Source organism: Nothobranchius furzeri, chromosome 2 (genome assembly GCF_043380555.1).
Source record: "Nothobranchius furzeri strain GRZ-AD chromosome 2, NfurGRZ-RIMD1, whole genome shotgun sequence".
Taxonomy (NCBI): Eukaryota; Metazoa; Chordata; class Actinopteri; order Cyprinodontiformes; family Nothobranchiidae; genus Nothobranchius; species Nothobranchius furzeri.
This window is the reverse complement of record NC_091742.1, coordinates 26,080,268-26,106,793: the sequence shown is the minus strand read 5'-3', so window position 1 is coordinate 26,106,793 and position 26,526 is coordinate 26,080,268. Positions and strand designations below refer to the sequence as shown.

General features: G+C 43.6%; 1 protein-coding gene across 2 annotated transcripts; it reads left to right on the top strand.

The window, feature by feature from the left end:
* Nucleotides 1-2,202: 2,202 nt before the first annotated feature.
* ehd3 (EH-domain containing 3) lies at nt 2,203-25,096 on the top strand. Of its 2 annotated transcripts, XM_070545332.1 has the most exons (9): nt 2,522-2,647; nt 7,033-7,070; nt 11,372-11,548; nt 12,096-12,193; nt 17,282-17,423; nt 18,711-18,810; nt 20,599-20,769; nt 24,313-24,477; nt 24,549-25,096. In XM_070545332.1, exons 3-9 carry the CDS (start codon nt 11,400-11,402, stop codon nt 25,074-25,076), a joined length of 1,353 nt encoding a protein of 450 aa, XP_070401433.1. In that variant the 5' UTR covers nt 2,522-2,647; nt 7,033-7,070; nt 11,372-11,399; the 3' UTR covers nt 25,077-25,096. The 2 variants fall into 2 exon arrangements, with proteins under 2 accessions (XP_054604337.1, XP_070401433.1); XM_054748362.2 differs by lacking the exon at nt 7,033-7,070 and having other exon boundaries at nt 2,203-2,647.
* Nucleotides 25,097-26,526: the final 1,430 nt, after the last annotated feature.

Genomic DNA, 26,526 nt, shown 5'->3' with positions numbered 1-26,526 from the left:
GATGTTACAAGGTGAATGACTAGCACTTTAAGATGATTGATGAAGAAATGTGTAAATTTAAAGTTTGTGTTGTTGATTGATGTGGTTTGCTTTCGTTTTGTGTTTCCGTCTTCGGTATTACCTGCATTGTCAGCTTGTCCTGTCTTTCTGGTTTTTTAACTCCTGTCTGCTTCTGACTCATTTACAAGCTGTCACACTCCATAGCTTACTACTGCTTCACCTCCACAGTGAAACAGCAGCAGTAAATACATTCACTTTGTCTTTTGCACTGTAATCCAAAAGAAACCCCAATGTGAACTTGAACATTTGTCGATATATGAAGGAAATCTTTGTGCGTTTTTGGTATTTTGTCCCTCGTTTTATGTTTATGTTATGTTCTTTGTTATATTATTAAAAGATCTGCAAGTGAATCCACTGCCTTGGGCTTTTAACCTTCACGTTACAGAGATGGGAAAATAAAACATAACATGTACATTATGGATTCTGTATTTGTACAACTCAAGTTGATGGGAAATGTGATTCTGTATTATGTATTTGAATTTTGGGGTGGTCGCTGATGTATTTGTGCAGTTTGTGACTGTTTCTGAACAGCAAATGGAATGCGATCTAAAAATAAAGCAAAAACTGTGTTTATTATACGTTTTTTTCTGTGCATGTGTGTGTCTGTTCTTAAAAACAGTGCTTCTGTTCAGTAGCGATGGCAGAAACTTAATTTTTGGCTGGGCCTAATAAAACATAGGTGGGCCCAATAAATGTAATTTAATACAAGATTATTTGTAAATACTGCTTTTGCTTCAAATCAGAATCTTTCTTGTTCTCCTTTGGAATATTAATTTTAAGCTAAAGAAGTTGCAGGAGTAGAAGGGAAAAAAAACGAACTAGGTTAAAAAAAATTTAGAAGAGGTCCTACACTTCCTCTAAATACTTCTAAACACTGTTTTTTTTAAGCTTTATTGAACAAGGTGACAAGTATACAAACAAATTGCATACAAAATTGAACAAAGAACATGAAACACATGCCAGGGGGTGCACTACTTCTAAACACCATTTTTACACCGTTGCCTTGAAATAGTGGGGATTTCGCTTCTTCTGGTAAAGAATAACACAACACTTGTTTCCGACAGCATTTAGGAACAAGGAAAAAATTGGGAGTTGCTGCCCTCCAGTGTCTAATATCTATTACTTCACTTGTGTTGTTTCTGGCATTTAGGAGAATATTTTAGCCTCCTTATCTTAATGTAGCCTTAAAATCTTAATATTTTGTATTGTTCACTTGGGAATATTAATATTAAGCTTTATTAAATATTAACATAGCTATATTCAATTTAGGATAATATCTGTGCATGCATTTTTTATCATTATTTTAGTTTGTTTTTATGTAATTAATAATAAAAATATACAGTGCTGTGTAAAAAGGATTTGCCCCCTTGCAGATCTCAATTTCTTTTCTTTTTGAGTGGTTGACAAGATGAAGTCTTTAATCTTGCCTTGTTGTGAAGAAATTCGAGAATAAAATAACTCAGAACTGACGAAGAAGAAGACAAAGATGAAATGTTAATTGTATAAAATAGTTACTTGTGAATTTGTTGTAGATAAAATGCTGATGATCATCAAATTTATGGTTAGTTTAGTATTTTTGTCCGCTAGGAGGCGCAAGTGGTATATTTTCCCCCCGCCTCATTCAACATGGCGTCGTTCTGGGCGGCTTCAGCTCCTCCATTACTGGGCGGGACCGCAGCGGGCACTTCCGCCGGGATCGGGTTTCTTTCAGCTCGGTATTTAAATGGAGCTGTCGGACATCAGCTGCTGCTACATTCCGCACTGGGCTGCGACAGAAAACTAACATCTGGTTTCTTACTGGAAAACCTTTTTCGGCTGTCGAAAGGTTTTGTTTGTTGTTTTAGTCACAGCAACAGCAGCTCGGTGCATCGTTTCTGGGACTCTGCTAGCTAACTGGATCGGGATCGATATCGGTAACACGATGCTGTTTCTGAGTAGAATGATTTAGGTGCTTTGCTACAGAGCTTGTTTACAGTTACAGCTTTATAAACAATAACAAAGTCTTTAAAAAATCAATAGTGTTCTGCTATAGTGGCCTGGACCAGAGACAGTAGTTGAAGGCTTTAAAACAAAACAACTATTTAAATATCCCTCAGCTTCTTAAAAATATAAACAGCGTTTCATTTATTTAGGATTCTCGTGACATAAACTATAGAAATTAAAGAGTTTAGAATAGGCTTTCTTTTTAATTAAAATTTAAGCAAATTGTTTAAATAGTCAAAACTTGCAGAAATTCACAGCATCACAAAACCTTTTCATTAAATGTAAGAATTCCGTACATCAGGGTCAGTTGATTTAATTATTTTTAAAGTCAAAATAATAATAAATCAGTCAAGTGTCTGAAAAAGCAAACCGCAGAGATGTTCAGCTGGCTTGGAACTGATGACCGGAGGAAGAAGGAGCCAGAAGTCTTTCAGACGGTCAGTGATGGACTGAAGAAACTCTACAAAACCAAACTTCTGCCTCTGGAGGAGAGCTACAGGTTCCACGATTTCCACTCCCCAGCCCTGGAAGATGCTGACTTTGACAACAAACCCATGGTCCTGCTGGTGGGACAGTACTCCACTGGGAAGACCAGCTTCATTCGGTGAGGAAAACTCTTGTCTTTTTCACAATGAAAGCTGAATTTAGCACTGATAATCACACAAATGTGACACAACCTGCCAGAGAGATAAAACAGCAGGAGAGGCTGACACACCCAAACTGATGTACCAACAGATGCAAAACTACTTGAAAAAGTATTAATGGCTCAGACTAAAAGAAGCCACATTTTGGACAACTTTACTGACTCCATAAAAAGTTTATTTTCTTTTCTTGCAGCACCCACATACATTTGTTGTATCTGTGATCACTTGCATAGCGTGGAAGCTGTCCTGGTTAAAAATGTGTGTTTACAGTGAACAGCATCAGAAAACTAGACTCTCTTCACTTGGGGAAACGTTTTGTTCTTACATTTAATCGTGATTTCAGATTTGTGTATGGATTGTAACTTGTTGCTCTTGAACGCAGCACTAGTTACAAATAAACAGCCTGACAGTGGTGTGGAAACTTGGTGTGAGAGCTCTCACACCCTGCGGTGCTAAAGGTCTAGTGCTCCTCTGAGATCTGTGTCGCATTCTTCTTAATTAAGAAAAGGATAAACAAACTAAAACTTTACCTTTTCTTACTCAAATCTGATTGAGCTCCATAGTTGTTGCATAATGTATGCATTTGTTCATTAGCAAATAAAATAAACCACTAGATTTTTAGATAAAACTCCAAGGAAGTGATCCATTAATCTACATCTAACTAGTTTACTTTTAGAGTTAACCTAATTAAAGATGGCCACCAGAATCAAGTAACCTTAGAAAACTCAAACATGGCTGCAACTTAGTTTTACTTGTTCTGAGCTACAATTTCTCACTAGTAGCTGAGATACTCTGAGTGCTAACAGAAGGTTTGACCAATAGAAGCTTTAACATCATCATTTCTCAGCAGATGATCATCATCACTGATTTTGTTCACCAATGTGCTCCCCTTGAAAGATTTCTACATCTTTGATCACCTTGTGTAATTCAACGTCTAGGTAGATACTTTAAAGAGCAAGTCACCCCTACCAGAGTCTAAAGCTTGGTTTATGCTTGACGCATTCACTTTCCGCTTGGTGATGCGGCTCGCGGATGGAACACGCTTCACAACTCGCAGCGTTAATGGTTCATGCGGCTCGTCTCTGCGGTGAGCCAATATTCTCCCAAACTGTAGGGGGCAGCATGGAGCTCCACGCCATGCATCCAACACTACACCATAGTAGAAGTAGAAATGACTGTTTACAACATGGCATTCCAGCATTTTTAACAGCGTTCTCGTCTTTTCCGACAGTGCGAGCTATTTCTCTCCAAGAATTATTAACAACATGTTGATCACGGTGATCTCTGAGAGCTGAATCATACAAATGTCTGTATTTACCAACCTCTGCCATACTAGTTCTTGCCAGTCCGCCATGTTTTTCCGCGTCCGACCGTCCGCGTGGTTAGAAAATTTCCTAGGTGCGCGGTGCGGAAATTTTGGGCCGTGCGGAGGCGCGGTGGAGGGGCGTGGTTGTTAAAATGACGCAAAATGACTCAACTTTTCCGCGCGGAGCCATGCGGACCTTGAGGACGCGTCAAGCATAAACCAACTTTTGCTCTACTCCCACTTCCAGTTTGAAAAATGCAACCAATGCTGTTGCCTTGCAGACCGAGAGGGCGGAGCTGCTAACAAATACACACACTCAAAACATTGTGACATCATAATGTACCATCTAACATCATAGTGTACCTCTTAGCCAATAGAGATGGCAGATTTAAATTCAAATGCAGTGCTGAGTTTTTGCCGGACGACGGTGCGTCGCTGACAGTTTTACGCCGGAGACACACCGGCCGCCAAAGCGCCGCGAAATTGGGGCCGCCTTTATTCAGCGCCCTTGTTATCCTATTCTATAGACCACATGGGCCGCCGAAGAGCCGCGTGCCAGCGCTTCAGCCTTCGCCGTGCAGCGATCGTTTCGGCGTCTACTGTTTTTTTCACGAGCCGCGGGTGGACCGCGTCAATACTGACAGGAAGAGAAACCTAGACATAAGAGGCAGGCCAGTAAATTTAACAAAATAAAGCATTTCAAAAATACAATTCCGCGATAGTCACACACACACACACACACACACACACACACACACAGCAAGGGGGTGTCGAGGAAAAGAACAGAGAAAAGGCAGAGAGGAAATGGAGGACACCATGTGGTTAAAAGTAAAACTACGAGGCGCGCCTCGACCGAAGCGGAGAAACGAGCGTCTGGTCTGAACTGAGGGGCAGCGAGCAGCAGCCAGATTTCGTGAGCGCTTCGCCTCCCGGCGCTTTGGCGGCCGGTGTGTCCCCGGCGTTAGGCAGAATATTTAAATTTGAACTAAGATGCACTAAAGCACCGAATTATTGACCACATTTGTCTACAGCACGATCAGACACTCATTTATATAGTTTATCAGCAAGAAAATCTTGATTTGGAGTGACTTGCTCTTTGAGGAACTATTACTGGCTTTGTTAACCTTTGACCTGGTTTTGGACCCATTTAAACCAACATTTCCATTTTTAATTTATCAAATATCAGCAGGTTTATTTTGTGGAGTGTAACAATACATCAATAAATTGATTATGTAGCCACAATCCAAAATGCAAACATAGAATAACTATTTATCAAAAGCACTTTTATTTTGAAAGTTCCGTTGTCATCCAGTTTTCCACCTGTTCCTGCACATCACCGAACGTCTCAAAGGTGTAGTTTCCTCTCTTATTACATACATTTGCAGTGTTCTCTAGTGTACATCAATGCCTTGTGAGTGATTAAAAAAAGCTATGATGCCCCTGTTCTGGGATGCAGAAGTTTGCTGTTGCAGAGGTGGACTGAAAACGGATCACACATTACTGTTAATGATATGCACACACCTCGCGTCTGATTGGCTAACATAACGTGTTTCGCCATGTTGCAAAGTCCCTACCACCAAGGCACTCTCTGCTCTCTCTCTCTCCTCGCTGCGAAAAAGAATTTAGCCTTAATGTGAGCGAGCACCAGCCACAGGAAGATGGGCGGGGCCATGAATGCAAATTCACAGTGTGACATAGATATGTGAGGATTTTCAAATCCTAGCATTTCACTGTCTATTTCTGAAGCCAATGCAGGAAATAGGTGTAGAAGACTGTTTTCATGTTCAGCCTGCATGAAAAAGTCAAAGTGGCAGATTTATAATCAGAAATAACCAATTGAAAATGTTTATTCATTCAACCACACCTTTCAACAATTGTAGAAGCTAGCGGAGTCATGGGAACTGAGCAGTCTTTGAAGAAATCATCTCTTACCTGAGAAATGATCTTAATCGAATCAAATCAAAATGGCATTGTGACTGAATGTGAAATGCCAACACATACATGGAATCAAAATCCTCTGTGTTCAACTATAGGTCAAGGTCAATTTTATTTATAGAGCGCATTTACAGCAGCAAAGCCACACCCAAAGCGCTGTACGAGGTACAACAAACCAAGGTACAACAGATCAACAATAAAAACCTAAAGATGAGCACACAACAGTCACAATCTGTAATAAAAACTGTTAAAAACTATTAAGATGCTCAAGTCAGCCTGCATTAAAAGCCTAATAAAAAAAAATGCGGCTTAAGAAGGGATTTAAAATGCTCTAGATTCTGTGTGGTCCTGATGTTGAGAGGTAGCTTGTTCCACAGTTTGGGCCCAACCACAGAGAACGCTCTGTCGCCGCGAGTCTTGTGGCGGGTTTTTGGAACTGTTAAAAGAGCTTGAGAGCTGGACCTCGTGGTTCTGGCAGGGACGTAAGCGGACAGCAGCTCTGAGATGTAAACTGGGGCCAGGCCATGAAGGGATTTAAAAACCAAAAGTAAAATTTTGAAATGGATCCTGTAAGAGACAGGAAGCCAATGGAGAGAGGCCAGAACCGGGGTTATGTGATCAGGCCGCTGCATTTTGGACCAGCTGAAGTCGGTGTGGGGAGGACTGGTCCAGACCAGAATACAGGGAGTTGCAGTAGTCCAATCGGCAAGACACGTACAGGTGGATGACATGTTCGAGGACATTAGCAGGAAGGTTTGGCTTCATCTTTGGTATCTGCCTTAAATGATAAAAACCTGATTGGACCACTGCACTCACCTGTCTGTGAAGAGTAAAAGAACCGTCTAAAAACACACCAAGGTTTTTAACACGGGGTTTTAGAAAGCCAGAGCAAGGACCAAGAGGACTAACAGCGTTGTTTAAAAGATTAGGACTACCAAATAGTAAAATTTCAGTTTTTTTGTTGTTGAGATTAAGAAAATTAATGGACATCCATTGTTTGACGCTTTTTAAGCATTCCAGTAATGAGCCAATCGACTATAATCATGTCGTGATCAAGCAAGTGATTTACACGCCTAGTTTTTTTTATTTTTTGTATTTGCACAGGTAGATGCTGCGTATATCATCATCTGATTACATTTCTGGTGAGTCAATTACGTTGAGAGTTTTTAAAAGTTACTTGGACACGTATTTTCAATGGTGTTCAACTCTATTGTAAGTTTTGCTTTGCCTCTGCCTTGGAGGATCTCTGGAATTAGTGTGTGAGGCTGAGAAATGGTAGGAGCTGTTTGTTGAACTTCTTTTTTGAGGTGAAGAGCCGCTGCAGTCCTGTTGGGTCTCTCTGTCTCTCTCTCTCTCTGTCTCTCTCTCTCTCTCTCTGTCTCTCTCTCTCTGTCTCTCTCTGTCTCTCTCTCTCTCTCTGTCTCTGTCTCTGTCTCTCTGTCTCTGTCTCTCTGTCTCTCTCTCTGTCTCTGTCTCTCTCTCTGTCTCTGTCTCTCTGTCTCTCTCTCTGTCTCTCTCTCTCTCTCTCTGTCTCTCTCTCTCTCTCTCTGTCTCTCTTTCTCTCTCTGTCTCTGTCTCTGTCTCTCTGTCTCTGTCTCTCTCTCTCTCTCTCTCTCTCTCTCTGTCTCTCTCTCTCTCTCTCTCTCTCTCTCTCTCTCTCTCTCTCTCACACTGATGGAGCACTGCAGAGTCCACTGGGTAATTAGCGGGTTAAGTCTCTGAAAGCCAGAGGATGCTGTTCGTGACTTCCTGCTACAAAACATGTGGACATCTCTGCTCTCATCTTCTTTCAGTGTCTGTTTCTCACTAACTTCCTCTTTCACCCTCACCCAGCAGCAGTTTGACCCTCGCAGCGTTTGTAGGATGTAGACCTCAGTAACTTTTATCTCTTCACATCATTTTCATGTCATTTACAATTCAGGCTTCAATAAGGTCAAAAAGCAATCTGTTTTAATTTCCTTCTTGTCGTTCTACACTCTAAAATCGTGTTCCCCCCCCCCCCCCCCCCCCCCCCCGTGTGTTCAGCAGATTTTGATGTGCGAGGGACTAAAGCGGTCGCTCTGTCTTCAGTTACTCACAGATCAGAAATCTGAGACTGCTTGAGGCCAAAATTATTGATTTAACCTTTGAGCCATAAAACCCCCAACTCACTCCACAGATATGAGCGTGACTAAACACATTTCTACCTCCTGGTTATAGATTAATGAGACATTTGACTGTGATTTTCAGTAGAAGCTTAATGTTTTACAGATTGTAAAATAATGGACTCCCTACAGACACGTGTGTGGGATCTGCACCTAAATTCACCCAGATCTCATACATCACGCTGTACATGACGCTCTGCAGCTGTGCACATGGATTGCACAACCTCATTACAGAAAAGAGGGTTTGCATTAAACAGACTCGTAGAGATGGCTCTGCCAGGCACTGCGGGCTCCTCTGGCAAGGTGTGCATTTGTGGAGACGATCTCTAAGAAGAACTGCAACACGTTACCTGACTTTGTTTTCAAATGGACTCTATAGCCCCATTCCCACCTGTACCGGGTCGGCCCGGGCCGGGCAGCGTAGGTTGTTTACATATCTGGGTGGCCTGGAATTTTCCCGGGCCAACCAAGGCTCATTCTCAGCCGTCTTCTCGAGGGGGTCTGCTTCAGGCCGACCAGGGCCAACACACCCACTGCTGACAGCAAATTCACACCTTCCATTAGAGCAAGCCTCTGATTGGTGCGTAGAATCAGCCCACATGGGCTTAAGGCATGCTCAATTCATTATCATGCTGATTACCCAGAAGCTGAAAGTGTCTCTGACTGCATTCCTTGCATACCTAAGCAAGGATGTGTGGAATCAACCGGGCCAGGCTGGGGCCGACCCGGTACAGATGGGAATGGCCTATATTTGCTTTAGCTGATTAAAAATGAAAATTGACTGACTGAATGGCCCTTAACAAAAGGCCACCCACCCCATACTCCTGGAGCGTCCCCCACAGGGTGCCCCTGGGGACACGGTCATAAGCCTTCTCCAAATCCACAAAACACATGTGGATTGGTTGGGCAAACTCCCATGCCCCCTCCATCACCCGTGCAAGGGTATAGAGCTGGTCCACAGTTCCACGGCCAGGACGAAAACCACATTGCTCCTCCTCAATCTGAGATTCTACTATCGATCGGACCCTCCTCTCCAGTACCTTTGAGTAGACCTTTCCAGGGAGGCTGAGGAGTGTGATCCCCCTATAGTTGGAACACACCCTCAGGTCACCCTTCTTAAAGATGGGGACCACCACCCCGGTCTGCCCCTCCACAGGAGCTGCCCCTGATGACCACGCAATGTTGCAGAGTTGTGTCAACCACGACAGCCCTACAACATCCATAGCTCGAACACGGCCATACATATATATGTATGTCGATGGTCGAGACGGAGAACGCAAGCTTGTGATTGGTCAGGACGCCGCTGTCGTCTACACCGCCGCCATTGCGCCCTCAAAAACATAAAGAGAGCCGAGAATAACTAGCGGCAGACATGGAGCAGCTTGAAGAACACCTCGCGAAAAAACTCTAAAAATATGAACGTTTAATTCCTCCGTGACTGGAGGAGTGAAAAGATGCGCAGCAGGCGTTTTTATTTGTGGACGGAAATGACAGGAAACGTGGGTTTAGAGGTGGGGAGCGCATGAAGAGGTGGAGAAGAATGAGAGACCAATTTGTCCGTGTTAAAAAGTATCTTGTATACAAAAAAATAAAATAAAAACACAATATAAACACACTATCTTGGACAGGATACATGACAGGATACCACAGAACAGCGCTACGCCCTCTGTTGTCCTGGCAGGGAATTGCTTTGCAACGCTCTTCAGGAGACGGAGAAGGATGAGGGCAAAACGTCTCCGTCCGTCCGTGCGTGTCTCTCCCTGTTGGAGCTGACGGAGAAGCATGAATCAGGCGTGTCGCACCTCCTAAAGCTAGAGTTAGCTGTTGTAGCCCGGTTGTCAATCCAGAATGACATTGATGCACTAATACATTCTCACCCTCTCCTGATAATAACTTTTTGTTTTCATTGACTTTTGATGTGCTACTACTAGTTTACCCGTTTAATTATAGATCCACTAGAATAAATACAATAAAGTTTATCTCTCACCAAATACAATATTTACTAAGACATCACAATATAACTATAGACACATTACTTGTTTGTGTGTGTGTGTGTGTGTGTGTGTGTGTGTGTGTGTGTGTGTGTGTGTGTGTGTGTGTGTGTGTGTGTGTGTGTCTGTGTCTCTCTCTCTCTCTGTGTGTGTGTGTGTGTGTGTCTCTCTCTCTGTGTGTGTGTGTGTGTGTGTGTGTGTGCGTGCGCGCGCGTGTGTGTGTGTGTCTCTCTCTCTGTGTGTGTGTGTGTGTGTGTGTGTGTGTGTGTGTGTGTGTGTGTGTGTGTGTGTGTGTGTGTGTGTGTGTGTGTGTGTGTGTGTGTGTTCTGTCTTCTCCATCCCCAGGGAGTCGTGGAGGATGGCTGCTCATACTGAGCCAGGATCCTCTGGAGGTTTCTTCCTGTTAAAAGGGAGTTTTCCTCTCCACTGTTGCTGCATGCTTGCTTAGTATGAGGATTGCTAATTTGCTGGGTTCCTTATATAGGAAACATTATTTCTGATTGGCTTAATGAACTGTGAATTGGAATGTTTATTATGTGAAGAGCCTTGAGACGACTCTTGTTGTGATTTGGCGTTTTATAAATAAACTTGAATTGAATTGAACTTGAGTTATGATGACATGACATCACTGCAACGTGATTGGTGTTCCAGGACTGAAGCCAAAATAGAAACTAAAGATTGTGCAGGTATAAAAAAAAAAGTGACACAATTCTAATTATTTTTAAATTCAGCACCTCAGAGGGAGTTATGTTTTAGACCTGATGGTTTACTATAAATTACAGATCAAGAAAAGGCGTTTGGAGCCTTTAAATTGTAGTTGATTGATATTAATCTAATGTACCATCTGCCATTCATCGGATTACAAAACTCCTCAAAATAATAAATCGTGCTTCATGTTGGTTGCATGGATCTAATTTCTGCCTATTTTGGAGCTTGTGCATGGCAGCTGCTTAGCTCGTAATCATGTAAACATTTCCTAGATCTTTGTTCCAGCAGCATCTAATCAAAAAATACTGCTTTTGTGAGTTTTTTTTTTACTGCATCTTACTTCCAAGAGCTTTTTTGGGACATAAATGCTCAGAAATAAAAGCAAATTAATCTAAATATGTCTGCTCTGGCGTCTCTTTTAATCCCCCCATGGGTGACTTCCTTTAAATCCACTATTGTTTGTTTCTGGTTGCATCTAGAGGATTAATCCCTCATACCGCAAGGCCTATATGCACACTTGGTTCCACACACTGTTCGGTTGTTTGAGGAGATCTCTTATCTTGTTGTGCTAAACGCGTGACCTCTCCTCCTCACCTGCAGCTACCTGTTGGAGCAGGATTTTCCTGGAATGAGGATCGGCCCCGAACCCACCACGGATTCTTTCATCGCAGTGATGCACGGCGACACCGAAGGGGTGGTGCCCGGCAACGCATTGGTGGTTGACCCCAAGAAGCCCTTCAGAAAGCTGAACGCATTCGGCAATGCGTTTCTCAACAGGTAGACCGCCCTCCCCGAGCGTTCTGAGCGAAATCAGCAGGCGTTGAGACGTGTTCGGAGGTTTTTCTGGAGACGCAGGATGTCAAACCGATTTGATGACCGTGAACACTCCGAGAAAGAGGACGTAGGAGAAGAAACGTGAACGAGAGTAGAAGTGAAAATCCACACCGCTACTCCACATTCCTGTGTGATTGAATTTCTCCCCCCTAACTGGTCAGACTTCATTCTGTAGACGGACGAGTGCATGGGGGGGTAGAGAGAGGTGTCCTTCACAGTCGAAGCTCAGAATAAGTCTTTACCCTTGGAGCAGTTCCCTCACCTTTTGCAGAAAGGAGGCTGACTGTCGGGGGGGATTAGCAGGGTGACCGCTGGCTTCTTCCTGTTTATTCAGCTGAAGAGACGCGGGGGGGGGGGGCAGCAGATAGAGGAGAAGGGAGGAAGAGGGCTGCAGCAGGATGATATTTGTTATTAGAACATTTCACACTTCTGTCCTGATTTTGTCCTCTCCTCTCGTCTTCCTCGTGTGTGTGTGTGTGTGTGTGTGCAGGTTTGTGTGTGCCCAGCTTCCTAACCCTGTGCTGGAAAGCATCAGTGTGATCGACACTCCTGGAATTCTGTCCGGAGAGAAACAGAGAATCAGTCGTGGTAAGACACACACTCTCACTTTTTATTTCCAGCCTCTTATGTTAGCGCGTGCGTGCGTGCGCGTCAGTTCATCCGACCCGTCCTGCGGCACACTCGCTGTGCTGCTGGACTCTGAAACGCAGGGTCAGCATTTCCTTTGGACGTGTGTGTGTGTGTGTGTGTGTGTGTGTTTGTGCTAGCTTTAGCTTTCAGGAGGGTTATGCTTCATTCATTTCAAAGAGCAGGAAACGATGGCAAAAAGATGAGCTTTGATTTCTCTTTCATTCTATCACACACACACACACACACACACACACACACACACACACACACACACACACACACACACACACACACACACACACAAACAAACACGCATGCACGCGCACACACACAAACATGCACACACTCACTCACACACACACATAGCACACATACACACCCACTCACACACACACACACACACACACAAACATGCACACACTCACACACACACACACACACAAACATGCACACACTCACACACACACATAGCACACATGCACACACACCCACGCACACTCACATACACAAACACACGCGCACACTCACATACACAAACACACGCGCACACTCACACACACACACACACACACACACATAGCACACATGCACACCCACTCACACACACACACACACACACACACACAAACATGCACACACAAACACGCACACACACACACACAGAGCACACATGCACACCCACTCACACACACACACACACACAAACATAGCACACATGCACACCCACGCACACACACACACAAACACACCCGCACACTCACACACACACACACACACACACACACACACACACACACACACACACACAGCACACATGCACACCCACGCACACACACACACAAACACACGCGCACACTCACACACTCACACACACACACACACATAGCACACTCACACACACACACACACATAGCACACATGCACACCCACGCACACACACACACAAACACACCCGCACACTCACACACACACACACACACACACACACACACACACACACACACAGCACACATGCACACCCACGCACACACACACACAAACACACGCGCACACTCACACACACACACACACACACACACATGCACACCTTATTTCAAACCCACAAAATCAGACTTACGTCATTCCATTTATGATGTTTGCAGAAGTATTTCAGGACGTCTCAACCAGCCGTGTTCAGGTTCTGCAGATAGAGGAGATGAACGTAAACGTTTAAACGACGCCTCTTTTCTACGTTTTAACGAGAAGGAAGCTGGAGAGCACAGCTCCGAGCTGCAGTACCAAACCACAGAGATGCGAGAAGAAGAAGAAACATCTGAGTGTGAATGTTTGTGCCAATCTGAAATATGTGCGCCATGGCTGGCGTTCCTAAAGCTATTTGATGGCGTCGCCATACCAACCACACACACACTTAGTACAGAGATACGTTGAGGACGTCCCTTTCGTTCTGTACCTCTTGAATGAAAATAGGAATTTAAAAGAACAAACTGTTTATTTCATCTAAACTATATGAAACTTACTTGTGTAATCATGGCATTCAGCTCATTACATCAAAGACTGGGGTAGGGTGGGGTGGGGTAGGTGTGTGTGTGTGGGGGGGGGGTCACTGGATTTCCCTCACAACTTAAACATGGAAAACTATTTTAATAGCGTGTTGAGAAACGACTGAATGAGTGATTTGTGATTATCCGCAGTATGTTGTTTAGGTGTGGCGGTTGATTTAAGACCACCTCTCATCATCTCCTTTTTTTTTAAAACGTGTTTTTCTGTCACACCAAATCACTCCAGCTGAGTCAGCACAGCTGTTTTCTCTCTGGAGACAGCGAGGGGAGTGTGTGTGCATGTTCCTTCTGCGTTTCTTACCATCATGTTTGTGTTTGCACAGGTCATTTTTATCTTTTCTTTCATTATTCGTGTGTGTGTGTGTGCGTGTGTGTGCGTGTGTGTGTGTGTCCAGATGAGGAGTTGTCAGGCTATAGCTGCCTGCGCAGATGCCTGTATGGAGGTATTGTAGACTATACAGAAAAGCTCTTATGGAAACAGAAGAGCTTTAGAATATCACGTCTTTACTTTTGAAGACTGTGTGACTCTTTTCCGTGTTCTTCTCTGGTCTTGTCACATGGAGAAAAAAAAATTGAGGTCACCGTGTTTTTCTCCAGTTACACATTTAAAGTACGTCCTGTTGCTGCTGAGATCATAAGATGGGAATAGTTGAGCAATAAATACATTGTTTTAACAGTTATTTAGTTTTCTATTGGCTTTGAGAGTTCCTGGGCCCTAATTGGTTCATTTGAGAGCTAAAAACGTGAAACAGGAAGTTGACTTTAAATCGTAATCAATCTTAATTAATTTAATCTATTTCGCACATCCCTCTCCAGATTCCATCCTTAAGATTTTAGTGTCTTTCATTTCCTGGTCCACCTGCAAGACGTTTTGGTCCCAATCCTACAGGTGCAAGTTGCTTTTAAACTGACCGGCGACCAGATTCAGAGCAGCTAAAGCATCACGCTGGCTTTCAATCAGATGCATATTTATCAAATAACATCAGCAAAGTGTAATACACAGCCAACAGCTGCTGCTGCTCTCAATGTTTTTGTTCCTACCGGACTTGAAGCAGTGCGTTTCAGGTGCACGTTGTCTTTGCATTTTGTAAAATGTATGCTCCACTGAGTCTATTTTCTACGTGCTTTGCTACGAGGATGAATCAAGCTCAGCAGTTCATATCAGGCCAGACACGTCTGCAAACACAGGAGCAGTGTGAGGCCTTTAGTGCAGGTTTTCTGTTGCTTAAAGAGCAAGTCGCCCCCCTACCAGAGTCTTAAGCTCGGTTTATGCTTGACGCATTCACTTTCCGCGCGGTGACGCGGCTCGCGGATGGAACGCGCTTCACAACTCGCAGCGTTTATGGTTCGTGCGGCTCGTCTCTGCGGCGAGCCAATATTCTCCCAAACAGTAGGGGGCAGCATGGAGCTCTACGGCATGCATCCAACACTACACCATAGTAGAAGTAGAAATTACTGTTGTTTACAACATGGCATTCCAGCATTTTTTTAACAGCGTCCTCGTCTTTTCCGACAGTGCGAGCTATTTCTCTCCAAGAATTATTAACAACATGTTGATCACGGTGATCTCTGGGAGCTGAATCATACAAATGTCTGTATTTACCAACCTCTGCCATACTAGTTCTTGCCAGTCCGCCATGTTTTTCCGCGTCCGTCCGTCCGCGTGGTTAGAAATTTTCCGAGGTGTGCGTTGCGGAAATTCCGGGCTGTGCGGAGGAGCGGTGGAGGGGCGTGGTTGTTAAAATGACGCAACTTTTCCGCGCGGAGCCGCGCGGACCTCGCGGACGCGTCAAGCATAAACCAACCTTTACTCCACCCACATTTCTTTTTTGAAAGATGTTCCAAAAGTAGCTGTTACCTGGCAGGCCCAGAGGGTGGCGCTGCGGCTGCGGCTGGGGCACGGGCTGCGAAACAGGTGGAGAACTATAGTCTAAGGAGCTTTGAAAGAAAAGCGTCTGGACTTGAGTTGCTTGAAGACGTTTCGCCTCTCATCCGAGAGGCTTCTTCAGTGCTAAGGTCAAATGGTGGAGAGTCCCAGATTTAAACCCAGTGGGAGTTTCCCCCCGAAGAGGGAACAAAAGACCCCCTGAGGTCAACACCCCCGAGGTAAAGCAAGTTGTCAACTGGCTGCTTGGTTTTTGGTTTAAAGGGATATTTAGACCAATTTAAAGTGTTTTTAGTGTAAAAGTTATAAATAATTAAAATATAACCCACTCTATATGGCTTTGTGACCAGCCCCAGTTTACGTCCCACAGGAATGATAAGCTAACAGCTAGTCTGAGATTTTAATAACTCCAATCTTGCAATACACGATTATTCATCAGGAATCCTGTTTTTTTTCTTCTTCTTTAACTTTCTAATAGTCGGTACCCGTCACTGATCAACTATGTCATCAATTAAAAGTCTGAATTTTTCCACATGTGAGAAGTTCACAGGATGAAGAACAGTCTGATATTTTATAATATCAGGGTATCTGCATTAACTCTGCAGTTTCCTCACGTGTCGTTGTTTCCTTTCAGCTTTACTTGTGCAGGTTCCTACAGACTAGTTTCCACGTTTAACCTCACTCACCACCGCTAACATTCTGCATTTGAAGTATTTTAATGAAGTCTAGGTTAATAATTCCTAATAAACTTTGTACCTCTATAAAAAAAAAAAAACGACAGATCATGATCTGCCCTAGTACTTGAAGGAGAATCGGCAGAGAAGCGAGTCTGTTTGGAGAAAGATGATTTTACCAACAAAATCTATTCAAAATGCAAACGTATACAAAACATCTACATCTGTGTATGTTTTGGGTTTGTAATCTGAATGGAACAGAAGTTTTATAAACATCTTTTTCAAAGAAAATCTGCTTTAATCCTTGAGTTTACATCAAACCAACACTTACTCACCAACGACCTCCTGGTTAATCATAATTAATACTGTAACTCATTCACTCTGCTTCTACTTAATGCCCGTGAGTGTTGACTGAGCTCATGAATCTCTCCTCTGGTGTACCTGCTGGACCTTTTGTCCTCGTGTCTAATAGAATTCCTCCAGGTAAGCAGGACATTTGTCCTTGAAGGGGACAGAAAGTCAGAGAAGTAAGTTCTTACCCAGTGGTTGGTTTCTAATTATAGCGTTAAAACCTGTTCTGAAACAAGTTTATTATGCAGAATACATAAAATCCTAAGAAAACTTGTTTTCTCCTCATTATTTAGAGTAAAAACTATTCTGTTTACCCTTGAGAACACGGGCTTTCACGAGTAGACGTTCTTTTCTGTCAACATGTTGTAATATAAACCTCCTCTGTGACCCGCAGTGGCTGGAATGACTTTCCCTGGGGAATAAAGTTAAATCGCTGTTCTCAAAGATATCAGCATACAAGCTTGGTTTTGCTCTTTCTGAAGGGCAGAACTGACGTTGAAAAACCAATGAATGACACAAGACGTCAAAACTCCTTTTAAAACATTCCATTTTTCCCCACTTCTCCTTTTCCTCCCAGGCTACGACTTTGCTGCTGTCCTGGAGTGGTTTGCAGAGCGAGTGGACAGGATCATCTTGCTGTTTGATGCCCACAAACTGGACATCTCTGATGAGTTCTCTGAAGTAATAAAGGCCCTGAAGAACCACGAAGACAAGATCAGGTGCCGATCCAAGTTTGAATAAGTTATTCCTACTTGATTTGGCGACTCTGTAATGTTGCATGCAGTGTTGGGAGTAACGTGGTACAAAAGTAATTAATTACTGTAATCTATTGCTTTTTGCTGTAATGTGGTAATGTAAGGCATTACAGGAACATAAAATGGTAATATTTACTCGGTACAATTGTCAGTAACGCGATAATTACAACGCATTTTTAAACCCAGAATCAAGATGTGGGTTTCCTAAAAATTCAAATTGCGGGAAGCCTGAAAAAAGATCTAGTATCCACATATATGACGTCATTTATGGACTCAGCTTTGCAGCCATTCTATGAGCAGAGAGGACGCAGCGGTAACGGCTCAAATACTCCAGCTGCGTCCTGCGCGTTGCCACTGTTATATTCACAAAATCGCTCCACCAAAACAAAGTCATTCGTTTGCGATCGTTTATATCGGCCCATATTCTCTGGTACTTCATGTACTTTTCAGCTGAGTTCATAATCTGTGCCCCGGTGATTTCAACTCATTGCTGCTGGAGCGCAGCGCATATTAAAGTTTTTTTTTTTTTTGCGTTGGGTAGATCCCTTTGGCTGATTAGTTAGAAAGTAGAAAATCTAGGAAACAGTTTTTCTGGAAGACGGAGAAAACATGCAGCATGCAGGAAGGTTAGAGAGAGAAAGGGCCGGAAATTATTCACATAAAATCAAGAAAAAAGAAAAAAGTAGGTAGATTTATCCCCAATACACATTTTTACCAGTGAAAAGCAATAATATATAAGCATTTAATATTTATACATGTGATAGAATCAGATCATCCCAGAAGTCAGTCCCACATCCAGGGCCGTATCAAGGTATTTGGGGACCAAGGTAAATAAAGGCTTGGAGCCCCCACCACCTCACTTCCTGCTCAGTTAATATAAGATGGCAGCGTGCTGAGAGTACAGATTGTTGTTGCTTTTATTTAATAAACAATCATTTTAAAGCACTGTTATTATATCTGACTGTTTTTAACAGCAACCCTAGCTCAGACACCACATCACCTTCCACATACATGTCATGAGCTCACCGAGCGTCACATGACCAGATTCATACTGAAGTTGTTTTGGTGAAAGTAACTTAAAGTAATGCAAAAGTAGTGTAATGCCTTACATTTTAAAATCAGTAACATTGTAATGTAATGAATTACTTTAAAATGAGGGTAACAAGTAATAAATAATGCATTACAGTTTTGAAGTAACTTGCCCGACACTGGTTGCATGTTAGCGCTGTCTTCTTCTGCTGTTTTCTGCAGAGTTGTGTTGAACAAGGCCGATCAGATCGAGACCCAGCAGCTGATGAGAGTGTACGGTGCCTTGATGTGGTCGCTGGGAAAAATAGTCAACACCCCCGAGGTAAAGCAAGTTGTCAACTGGCCGCTTGGTTTTTGGTTTAAAGGGATATTTAGACCAATTTAAAGTGTTTTTTGTGTAAAAGTTATAAATAATTAAAATATAACCCACTCTATATGGCTTTGTGACCAGCCCCAGTTTACGTCCCACAGGAATGATAAGCTAACAGCTAGTCTGAGATTTTAATAACGCCAATCTTGCAATACACAATTATTCATCAGGAATCCTGTTTTTTTTCTTCTTTAACTCTCTTAATAGTCGGTACCCGTCACTGATCACCTATGTCATCAATTAAAACCCTGGATTTCATCGTCCTGCAGCGGTCAGATTCAACGCCCAACAAAGGATCTCACGCTTTCATCTAGACAAACATCTCAGTGTTTTCTATTATGTTTTTATAATAATAATAATAATAATAACACATTTTATTTTAAAGCGCCTTTCAGAACACCCAAGGTCACTTGACAGAAAATACGTTCAGAAAACACATTAAAACAACAATAAAACGCAAACAAGAAAAAACGAAGAGGGAAACAGTTCAATAAAATCAGAGGTCATAGGCAGATTTAAACATGTGTGTTTTGAGTTTTGTTTTGAAAAGGGTGAAACTGTCGATGTTCCTGATGTCTGGGGGGAGTGAGTTCCAGAGACGGGGAACAGAGCGGCCGAAAGCTCTGCTCCCCATGGTAGTGAGACGGGCAGAAGGAACCGCAAGATGGATGAAAGAAGAAGATCTCAGAGAACCGGGGGGGGGGGGGGGGGGGGGGGGGGGGGGGGGTTTGTAAAACTAATAAGGTCTGAGATGTATGGAGGAGAGAGGTTATGGATGGTTTAGAAGGTATAGAGAGGAATTTTGAAGATGGACCTGAATTGAACTGGGAGCCAGTGAAGCTGCTGGAGAACCGGGGTGATGTGGTGAAAGGAAGGGGTTCTGGTGATAATACGGGCTGCTGAATTCTGGACCAGTTACAGTTTATGAAGGAGTTTGTTGGGGAGACCATAAAGAAGTGAACTGCAATAATCAAGATCAACAGAAACAGAGTTCTACATCGACAGCTCACTTTCTTTTCAAGCTCACATTAATAACATAATTCGGTCAGCATACTTCCATTTACGTTCCATAAACCATCTCCGGCCCTCCCTTACCCCTCACACTGCCACCATTCTCGTTCACAGCCTCGTCACCTCCCGACTCGATCATCGCAATTCACTTGCAATTCACTTCTTTATGGTCTCCCCAACAAACTCCTTCATAAACTGCAACTGGTCCAGAATTCAGCAGCCCGTATTATCACCAGAACCCCTTCCTTTCACCACATCACCCCGGTTCTCCAGCAGCTTCACTGGCTCCCAGTTAAATTCAGGTCTATCTTCAAAATTCTCCTCCATACCTTCAAAGCCATCCATAGCCTCTCTTCTCCATACATCACAGACCTTATAAGTATTCACAATATATTCTTGGCATTTGTTTTCCCCAGAAAGTGGGCGGCGCTGATTGAGAGTCAGGGATATGATGTCATTCATCTCCTCCATCTTTATAGTTCTAAAGTTTCCCAGAGAAATTCTTTTGGAAATCCTTTTCAAATTTTAGCTAAACGAATAAAACCGCACCAAAAGTTGAATTCAGTATGAGACAAAGAAGCTGCTTTAGAGGCAGTAAGGTTTGCATTTATTTAGTAAAAATGTAAATAATAATTTCTAATTTAATCCAAACGCAAACCTTCTTAATCCAGCATCCACTTTTCACGCATAGGGTTAAACCTTTCTGATTTTTGTCCATTTCTCTGACAGGTGGTTCGTGTTTACATCGGGTCCTTCTGGTCTCACCCGCTGTTGATTCCCGACAACAGGAAGCTGTTTGAAGCAGAAGAGCAGGACTTATTTAAGGACATTCAGTCTTTACCGAGAAACGCAGCGCTCCGAAAACTCAACGATCTGATCAAAAGAGCCAGACTAGCCAAAGTAAGACACACCTGGAGTAATACTCTTTTTTTTTTCCACACGTTACACCTTTAAACCACGTGGGCATGAGCTAGAATAGCAGGACCCCTGCTGACGTGTTTAAATGTCGTCTGCATGTGTTTCCTCTTATCGCTTTTACAGCCTTGACAACTTATCACCCCGATTTATGTCCCACTTCCTCTGAGCAGGAAGTCAGGTAGGAGCGGCGACAGCCTGCTGCTTGTTGTTTGAGGAAGCATCGCTCTCTCTCTCTCTCTCTCTCTCTCTCTCTCTATCTGTCTCTCCGTCTGTCTCTCTCGCGCGCACACACACACACACACACACACACTTTTGACAGCTAATCATGTCAAGGACAGTAGATGCAGGAAATAACAAATTCATCAACACAGACCATTTTTTCCCTAGTTTTTTATGATAAACGACTCTTTTTTTAACCTTTTTAAGAAACAAAGTGAAATTCTAGCCGTTATCATCAAGGTTTAACTGACGTGGAAGAATTTCAGATTTATTTTTTTTCTGCAGCATCATGTCAGACATTTGAATGAAAAAATCCAATCAATCATTTTAAAGAAACTCTTGACTTGAACTTTGCTTAATCTAGATTAGTCTTCATGTCTCATAACTTTATTATCATCATAACATTATCTGGTCAAACAAATGTTATCACAGCCTGACTTTCAGCATCTGTTAATTATTTAGAGCCTCTCCTTCTGGTGATTGTGTGTTGGACTCGGGAAAAGCTAAAAACAGAGTCTATGTTCTTTATTTTATTGAACTTGAAGTCTTAGGAATGTCTCATATTCACATTTTAGACACAAATACTTATTTATACATTAATAAATGTAAAATAAATATCTGTATCTTAAACTTGAATTGCTCCAACCTCATGCAGGGTATCTGCGGGTCCTTAAAGGGGCATTATGGAAGTCTGACAGCCAAAACATGTATAGAAATAATAAATGTCTTCTTCATACATTCTCCTGCAATGCCCTGGTCCTGTAGAATGAGCCCTGGCATTTTTACTGTGATTGCCTGTTTTTCTGTAAAATCACAGAAAAAGAGAGATGCTCGGGTCGAGCAGGCTGCTTCATGCGCGTTCACGCTCAGGCATCGCCCGTAGCATTTGCTATCCGTAGCTTTAGCAGCAGAGAGAGAGGCAGTGCCACTTTGTCGCTGTTCCTAACGCCTAGTGACAAAGCTAGCTACATTTCTGAGGACCCTTAGCTACTTTCTGTAGAACTTTCTTCTAGATATTTCCTGCTAATTAGCAACAAAATAGCCATTTTCACTCCCAACCGTTCTTTGGTTTGACGTTGTTTCAGCTGTCATCAAGGATATAAATGTTAGATACAGATACAAAGGACGTCACTTTAGCGCTTTAGCTCACCTAGTAAGACGTCGGACTCTTGTGCAGCAGACCTGGGTTTGATTCTGGATGTGAACATAGTTCATTTAGAGTTTTTTTACATTAATGGTATATTTTTTTACAGTAAGATGCCCAAATTTTTATTTGAGACTCGCCGAACGGCATTGAATTCACAGATAAAAAAGATGTGGGTTCAACTTTCATTTTGGAACAATTTTTCAAGCAAGGGAAGGGAATGATCTGAGCATGCAGGAGGACTGACCCATCATAAACCTTTGTCGGCTGTGCTGAAGAGAAAGGTACAGAACCAAATTATTTAATTAATTAGCTGCATGTTCTCCTGTCCTCTGTCCTCCAGGACACACACACACACACACGCACGCACGCACGCACGCACACACACACACACACACACACGACTGTCTCAGCTGTTATTTTTGTTAAGGAGTGTGCACGTACAGCACGCACACTTTGTGCACGAGCCTACTATTGAAGCTGCCATTACGCTTTTGGCCTGAGGGGGCAATCGCGAGCATAAAAATTTCAAAGTCCGTAAAGTCCCTTTAAAAAGTCTTAAATTTGGTTTTCCAAATTTAAGGCCTTAAAAATCCTTAAAAATTACAAAAAATCCTTAAATACAGTTTCCAAAGGTCTTAAATTACCAAAGACCCAATAAACAAGATTATTTTATTTCTGTAAAATTTTCATAAATTTCTAGTTAGTGTTCAGCATTTTTTTTGTGCGATGTTGCCGTAAGCGGAACCGTACACATTCAGTTGGTTGTGAAAGGGGGCTATTTTTAGATGAGCACATTAGCTGGTTAAGCTAGTGGGAGCTTGCGCCGTGGAGAAGTTTAATGGTAACTGGATGGCTAATCCCACGTTCGCAACGTGGTTGGCATCGGTTCCAGGCAATAGCTGGAAATTATAGCTTAAATTTAATTTTAAAAGATCGCTTAAATTTGGTCAAAATGGCCTTAAAAATGTCTTAAAAAGTCTTGCATTTGGCTCCCTTAAACCTGCAGATACCGTGCTTCATGACAATCCGCTTGCAACATCTGGAAAAACAGACTCCGTGTGGAAACTTGCCTCAGAAACAAAATGTGGATAAAGACAAGTTGGTAAACTATAGAAATAAATAGAAATTGGGTTTAATTGCTGTCACAATACATGGAATATTTGTCTTGTTCTATAAAACTGTCCATCTTGTTGTGGCATAAGGGAGATGGGGACACCCAGCTTGTCATCATTTTGTTTGAAATCATAAAGCAGATCGTTTCTCATGGGAACGCCACAGCTGCAGAAATGTGAGGAGAAGTCATCTTTATTTTTATCAGTAAAAATCACCTGCAGTGTCAAAATGTAGCTTTTCCTGCACATCCGGGCGGTCAAGTTCAGCATGAGCTTACAGGCGTTTCTGCTGTAGTAACAGCCAGTGAAAATGGTCGTATAGAACAGAAGCCATCGTCCTCATTCTCCGTCGGATCAAACAGAAACTCAGAACGCACTTTTTCCCTCGGAGGTTTCTGAAAGCGGCTGGCTTTGTCATGACTTGTGGAAGGCGTTTAACCCAAGACATGCAGAATCAGCTCAGGGGTCAGGAGGTAAGAAATTAAAGTCTTTATTTAAACAAACGGGAACTGAAGTAGCACTGAAATCCAGTGAATGATGCCGAGGGCGATTGCTCAGAGTTCTTAGCTCAGCGAGCTGCGGGGTGCCAAGGAGACGAGTGTAGTAATCCAGCCGGACGGGAGGTGAGGAAGCAGAGAGGAGAAATGCAGGAGCGGTGGAGGAGGATGAGACGTGAATGAGGATCCGTGGTTCTTAGCAGAATTTGGTGAAGGTTGGGGTGGTAATCCTAGGAGGGCAAACAAACGGAGCTTCAGGAGCAAGTTCAAAGCCGTAATCCAATAAACAGTCCAAGGTCAAAATCCAAGTAATCCATACATGCGAGGTCAAACAAGTACGAGTGGCAGGCGTTACCAATACTGGAGTAATCATCCGGCTTCGAGTAGTGTCTCCATCCTCCTTTTAAACCCGAGCTCCAAATGAGTAACTCAGAACAGCTGGTACCTCTCCGCTCCTCACCTGTGGAACACAGAACCCCAAAGATTGTTAGTTGAGGAGGAGGACTCACCTAGACCCGAGAACGATGACAGGCTTGTCTTTCACTCACAGGTTCATGCTTACATCATCAGCTCGCTGAAGAAAGAGATGCCCTCTGTGTTCGGGAAGGAGAACAAGAAGAAAGAGCTGATCGCTAGTCTTGGAGATATTTACAAGCGCATCGAGAGAGAGCATATGATTTCACCTGGAGATTTTCCTAATCTGAAGAAGATGCAGGTAGAAACGGAAAGTTTTTGATCTTTAGATTGCGTTGTGATTGTGAGCTAAAGCTTTGTTTTTTCTTCCAGGATCATCTCCAAGCTCAGGATCTCACCAAATTCCAGCCCCTTAAACCTAAACTCTTGGAGGCAGTCGATGACATGCTAGCCAGCGACATCGCTAGCTTGATGGTCCTGGTCCGCCAGGAGGAAACGCAGTGTCCCAACTCGGTGGTGAAGGGCGGCGCATTCGATGGCACGTTGGACGGTCCGTTTGGACACGGCTACGGCGAAGGAGCTGGCGAGGGGATCGACGAGGTCGAGTGGGTCGTCGCTCGCGACAAACCCGCGTACGATGAGATTTTCTACACGCTGTCGCCCGTCAACGGGAAGGTTACAGGAGCCAACGCTAAGAGGGAGATGGTGAAGTCAAAACTGCCAAACACGGTGCTGGGAAAGATCTGGAAGCTAGCGGACATCGATAAGGACGGGATGCTCGACGATGAGGAGTTTGCTTTGGCCAACCACCTGATAAAGGTGAAACTGGAAGGACACGAACTGCCGTCAGAGCTGCCTGCACACCTGGTGCCTCCTTCCAAGAGAAAAATAGCTGAATAAAACATGAGATTAGCACGTTAGCTGCCTCTAATACTCATTTAGTTCCCCCAAAACTGGAAATTCACTTCATCCAGTCTTATTAAGGCGCTTACACATTAGCATCGGTGCGGTCGGGTACTGGACCGGAATTTGGTTAAACACAAGGGTCAGATATGCGTTTTCGGTGTCGAGGCGACAGACTGGGACCAAGGTGACCCTATGGACTGATAGGCCAGCTGAAATTATGGCTACCTGCCTCCAATTGACGAGTTGCATCAGCCAGCGGGGGGGTACCGGCACACGCGATTCATTTTCGTGTTCCATGCTGTTGAGTACAATTCTCTGTAGCACAGAGCTCCCGCTCAGTGGGCACGGGTAAAGAGAGGGGGCTGTGCTGTGTTGCCCTGTCCTCGACGCATCGGAGCTCTCCTCCCAGCAGGCCGGCAGACTGCTGCTCCGAAAGGAGAACTCAGTGTGTGTGTGTGTGTGTCCCACAGCAGCAGAGGATAGAGTTTTATGAGGACACACACACACACACAGAGCAAATTAATAAAATAATGTGGTTCAAAGTCTAAAAGCAACACAGCTCGCACATATTTGGTTTATTTATATATTAAGGAGGACACCACGGACTTTCTCGCGCGCCCACATGTTCGGAGATTTCCGCAATCCTGAGAAGTCCTTCGGATTTATATGTGAACACTAAACCTCCGGTTCGAGACTGGACCGCCGCTATCCTCCCCCGACCGCACCAACGCTAATGTGTAAGCAGCATTACTTCTGCTATCTTTAGATCAAGCACATGTTATATCGGGCTGGATTGAAACCAATAAATAGCTTTTGTCCTCTAGCATGAATAAATTAGGCTTTTCTGCTAGTTTTTGACCGGCACCCCTTTAAAGAAAGCAGAAACCATTAAATCAGACAGGACAGGTGTTAAACAGGTAATGACATAAAAACACTGGAACGGTGAAAAACACCAAACTACTGGAACAAAACGAGACACTGTGAAGCTTATTCCTGTTAAACCTTCATCCAGGATGCGAACTTGTGTTTTATTTGTTGTGTGCTTCACACGCAGTCCCTGTTCTAGTAGGCTCTGTTATGTTTGGTGTCTTGTTATGAATGGGTGTGTCGGGTGTGTATGCATTAAACATTTGAAGAGTTGTCGTCGTCTTCCTCCGCTTATCCGGGTCCGGGTCGCGGGGGCAGCATCCCAACTAGGGAGCTCCAGACCGTCCTCTCCCCGGCCACCTCCACCAGCTCCTCCGGCAGGACCCCAAGGCGTTCCCGGACCAGATTGGAGATGTAACCTCTCCAACGTGTCCTGGGTCGACCCGGGGGCCTCCTGCCGGCAGGACATGCCCGAAACACCTCCCCAGGGAGGCGTCCAGGAGGCATCCTGACCAGATGCCCAAACCACCTCAACTGGCTCCTTTCGATCCGGAGGAGCAGCGGTTCTACTCCGAGT

Excerpts from the sequence above, each read along its gene's own strand:
- ehd3 (XM_054748362.2), top strand. The coding sequence starts at position 2,421 with ATGTTCAGCTGGCTTGGAACTGATGACCGGAGGAAGAAGGAGCCAGAA. Across the intron at positions 2,648-11,371 it reads GGGAAGACCAGCTTCATTCG|CTACCTGTTGGAGCAGGATT; the intron begins GTGAGGAAAACT and ends CCTCACCTGCAG. Across the intron at positions 12,194-17,281 it reads GAAACAGAGAATCAGTCGTG|GCTACGACTTTGCTGCTGTC; the intron begins GTAAGACACACA and ends TTTTCCTCCCAG.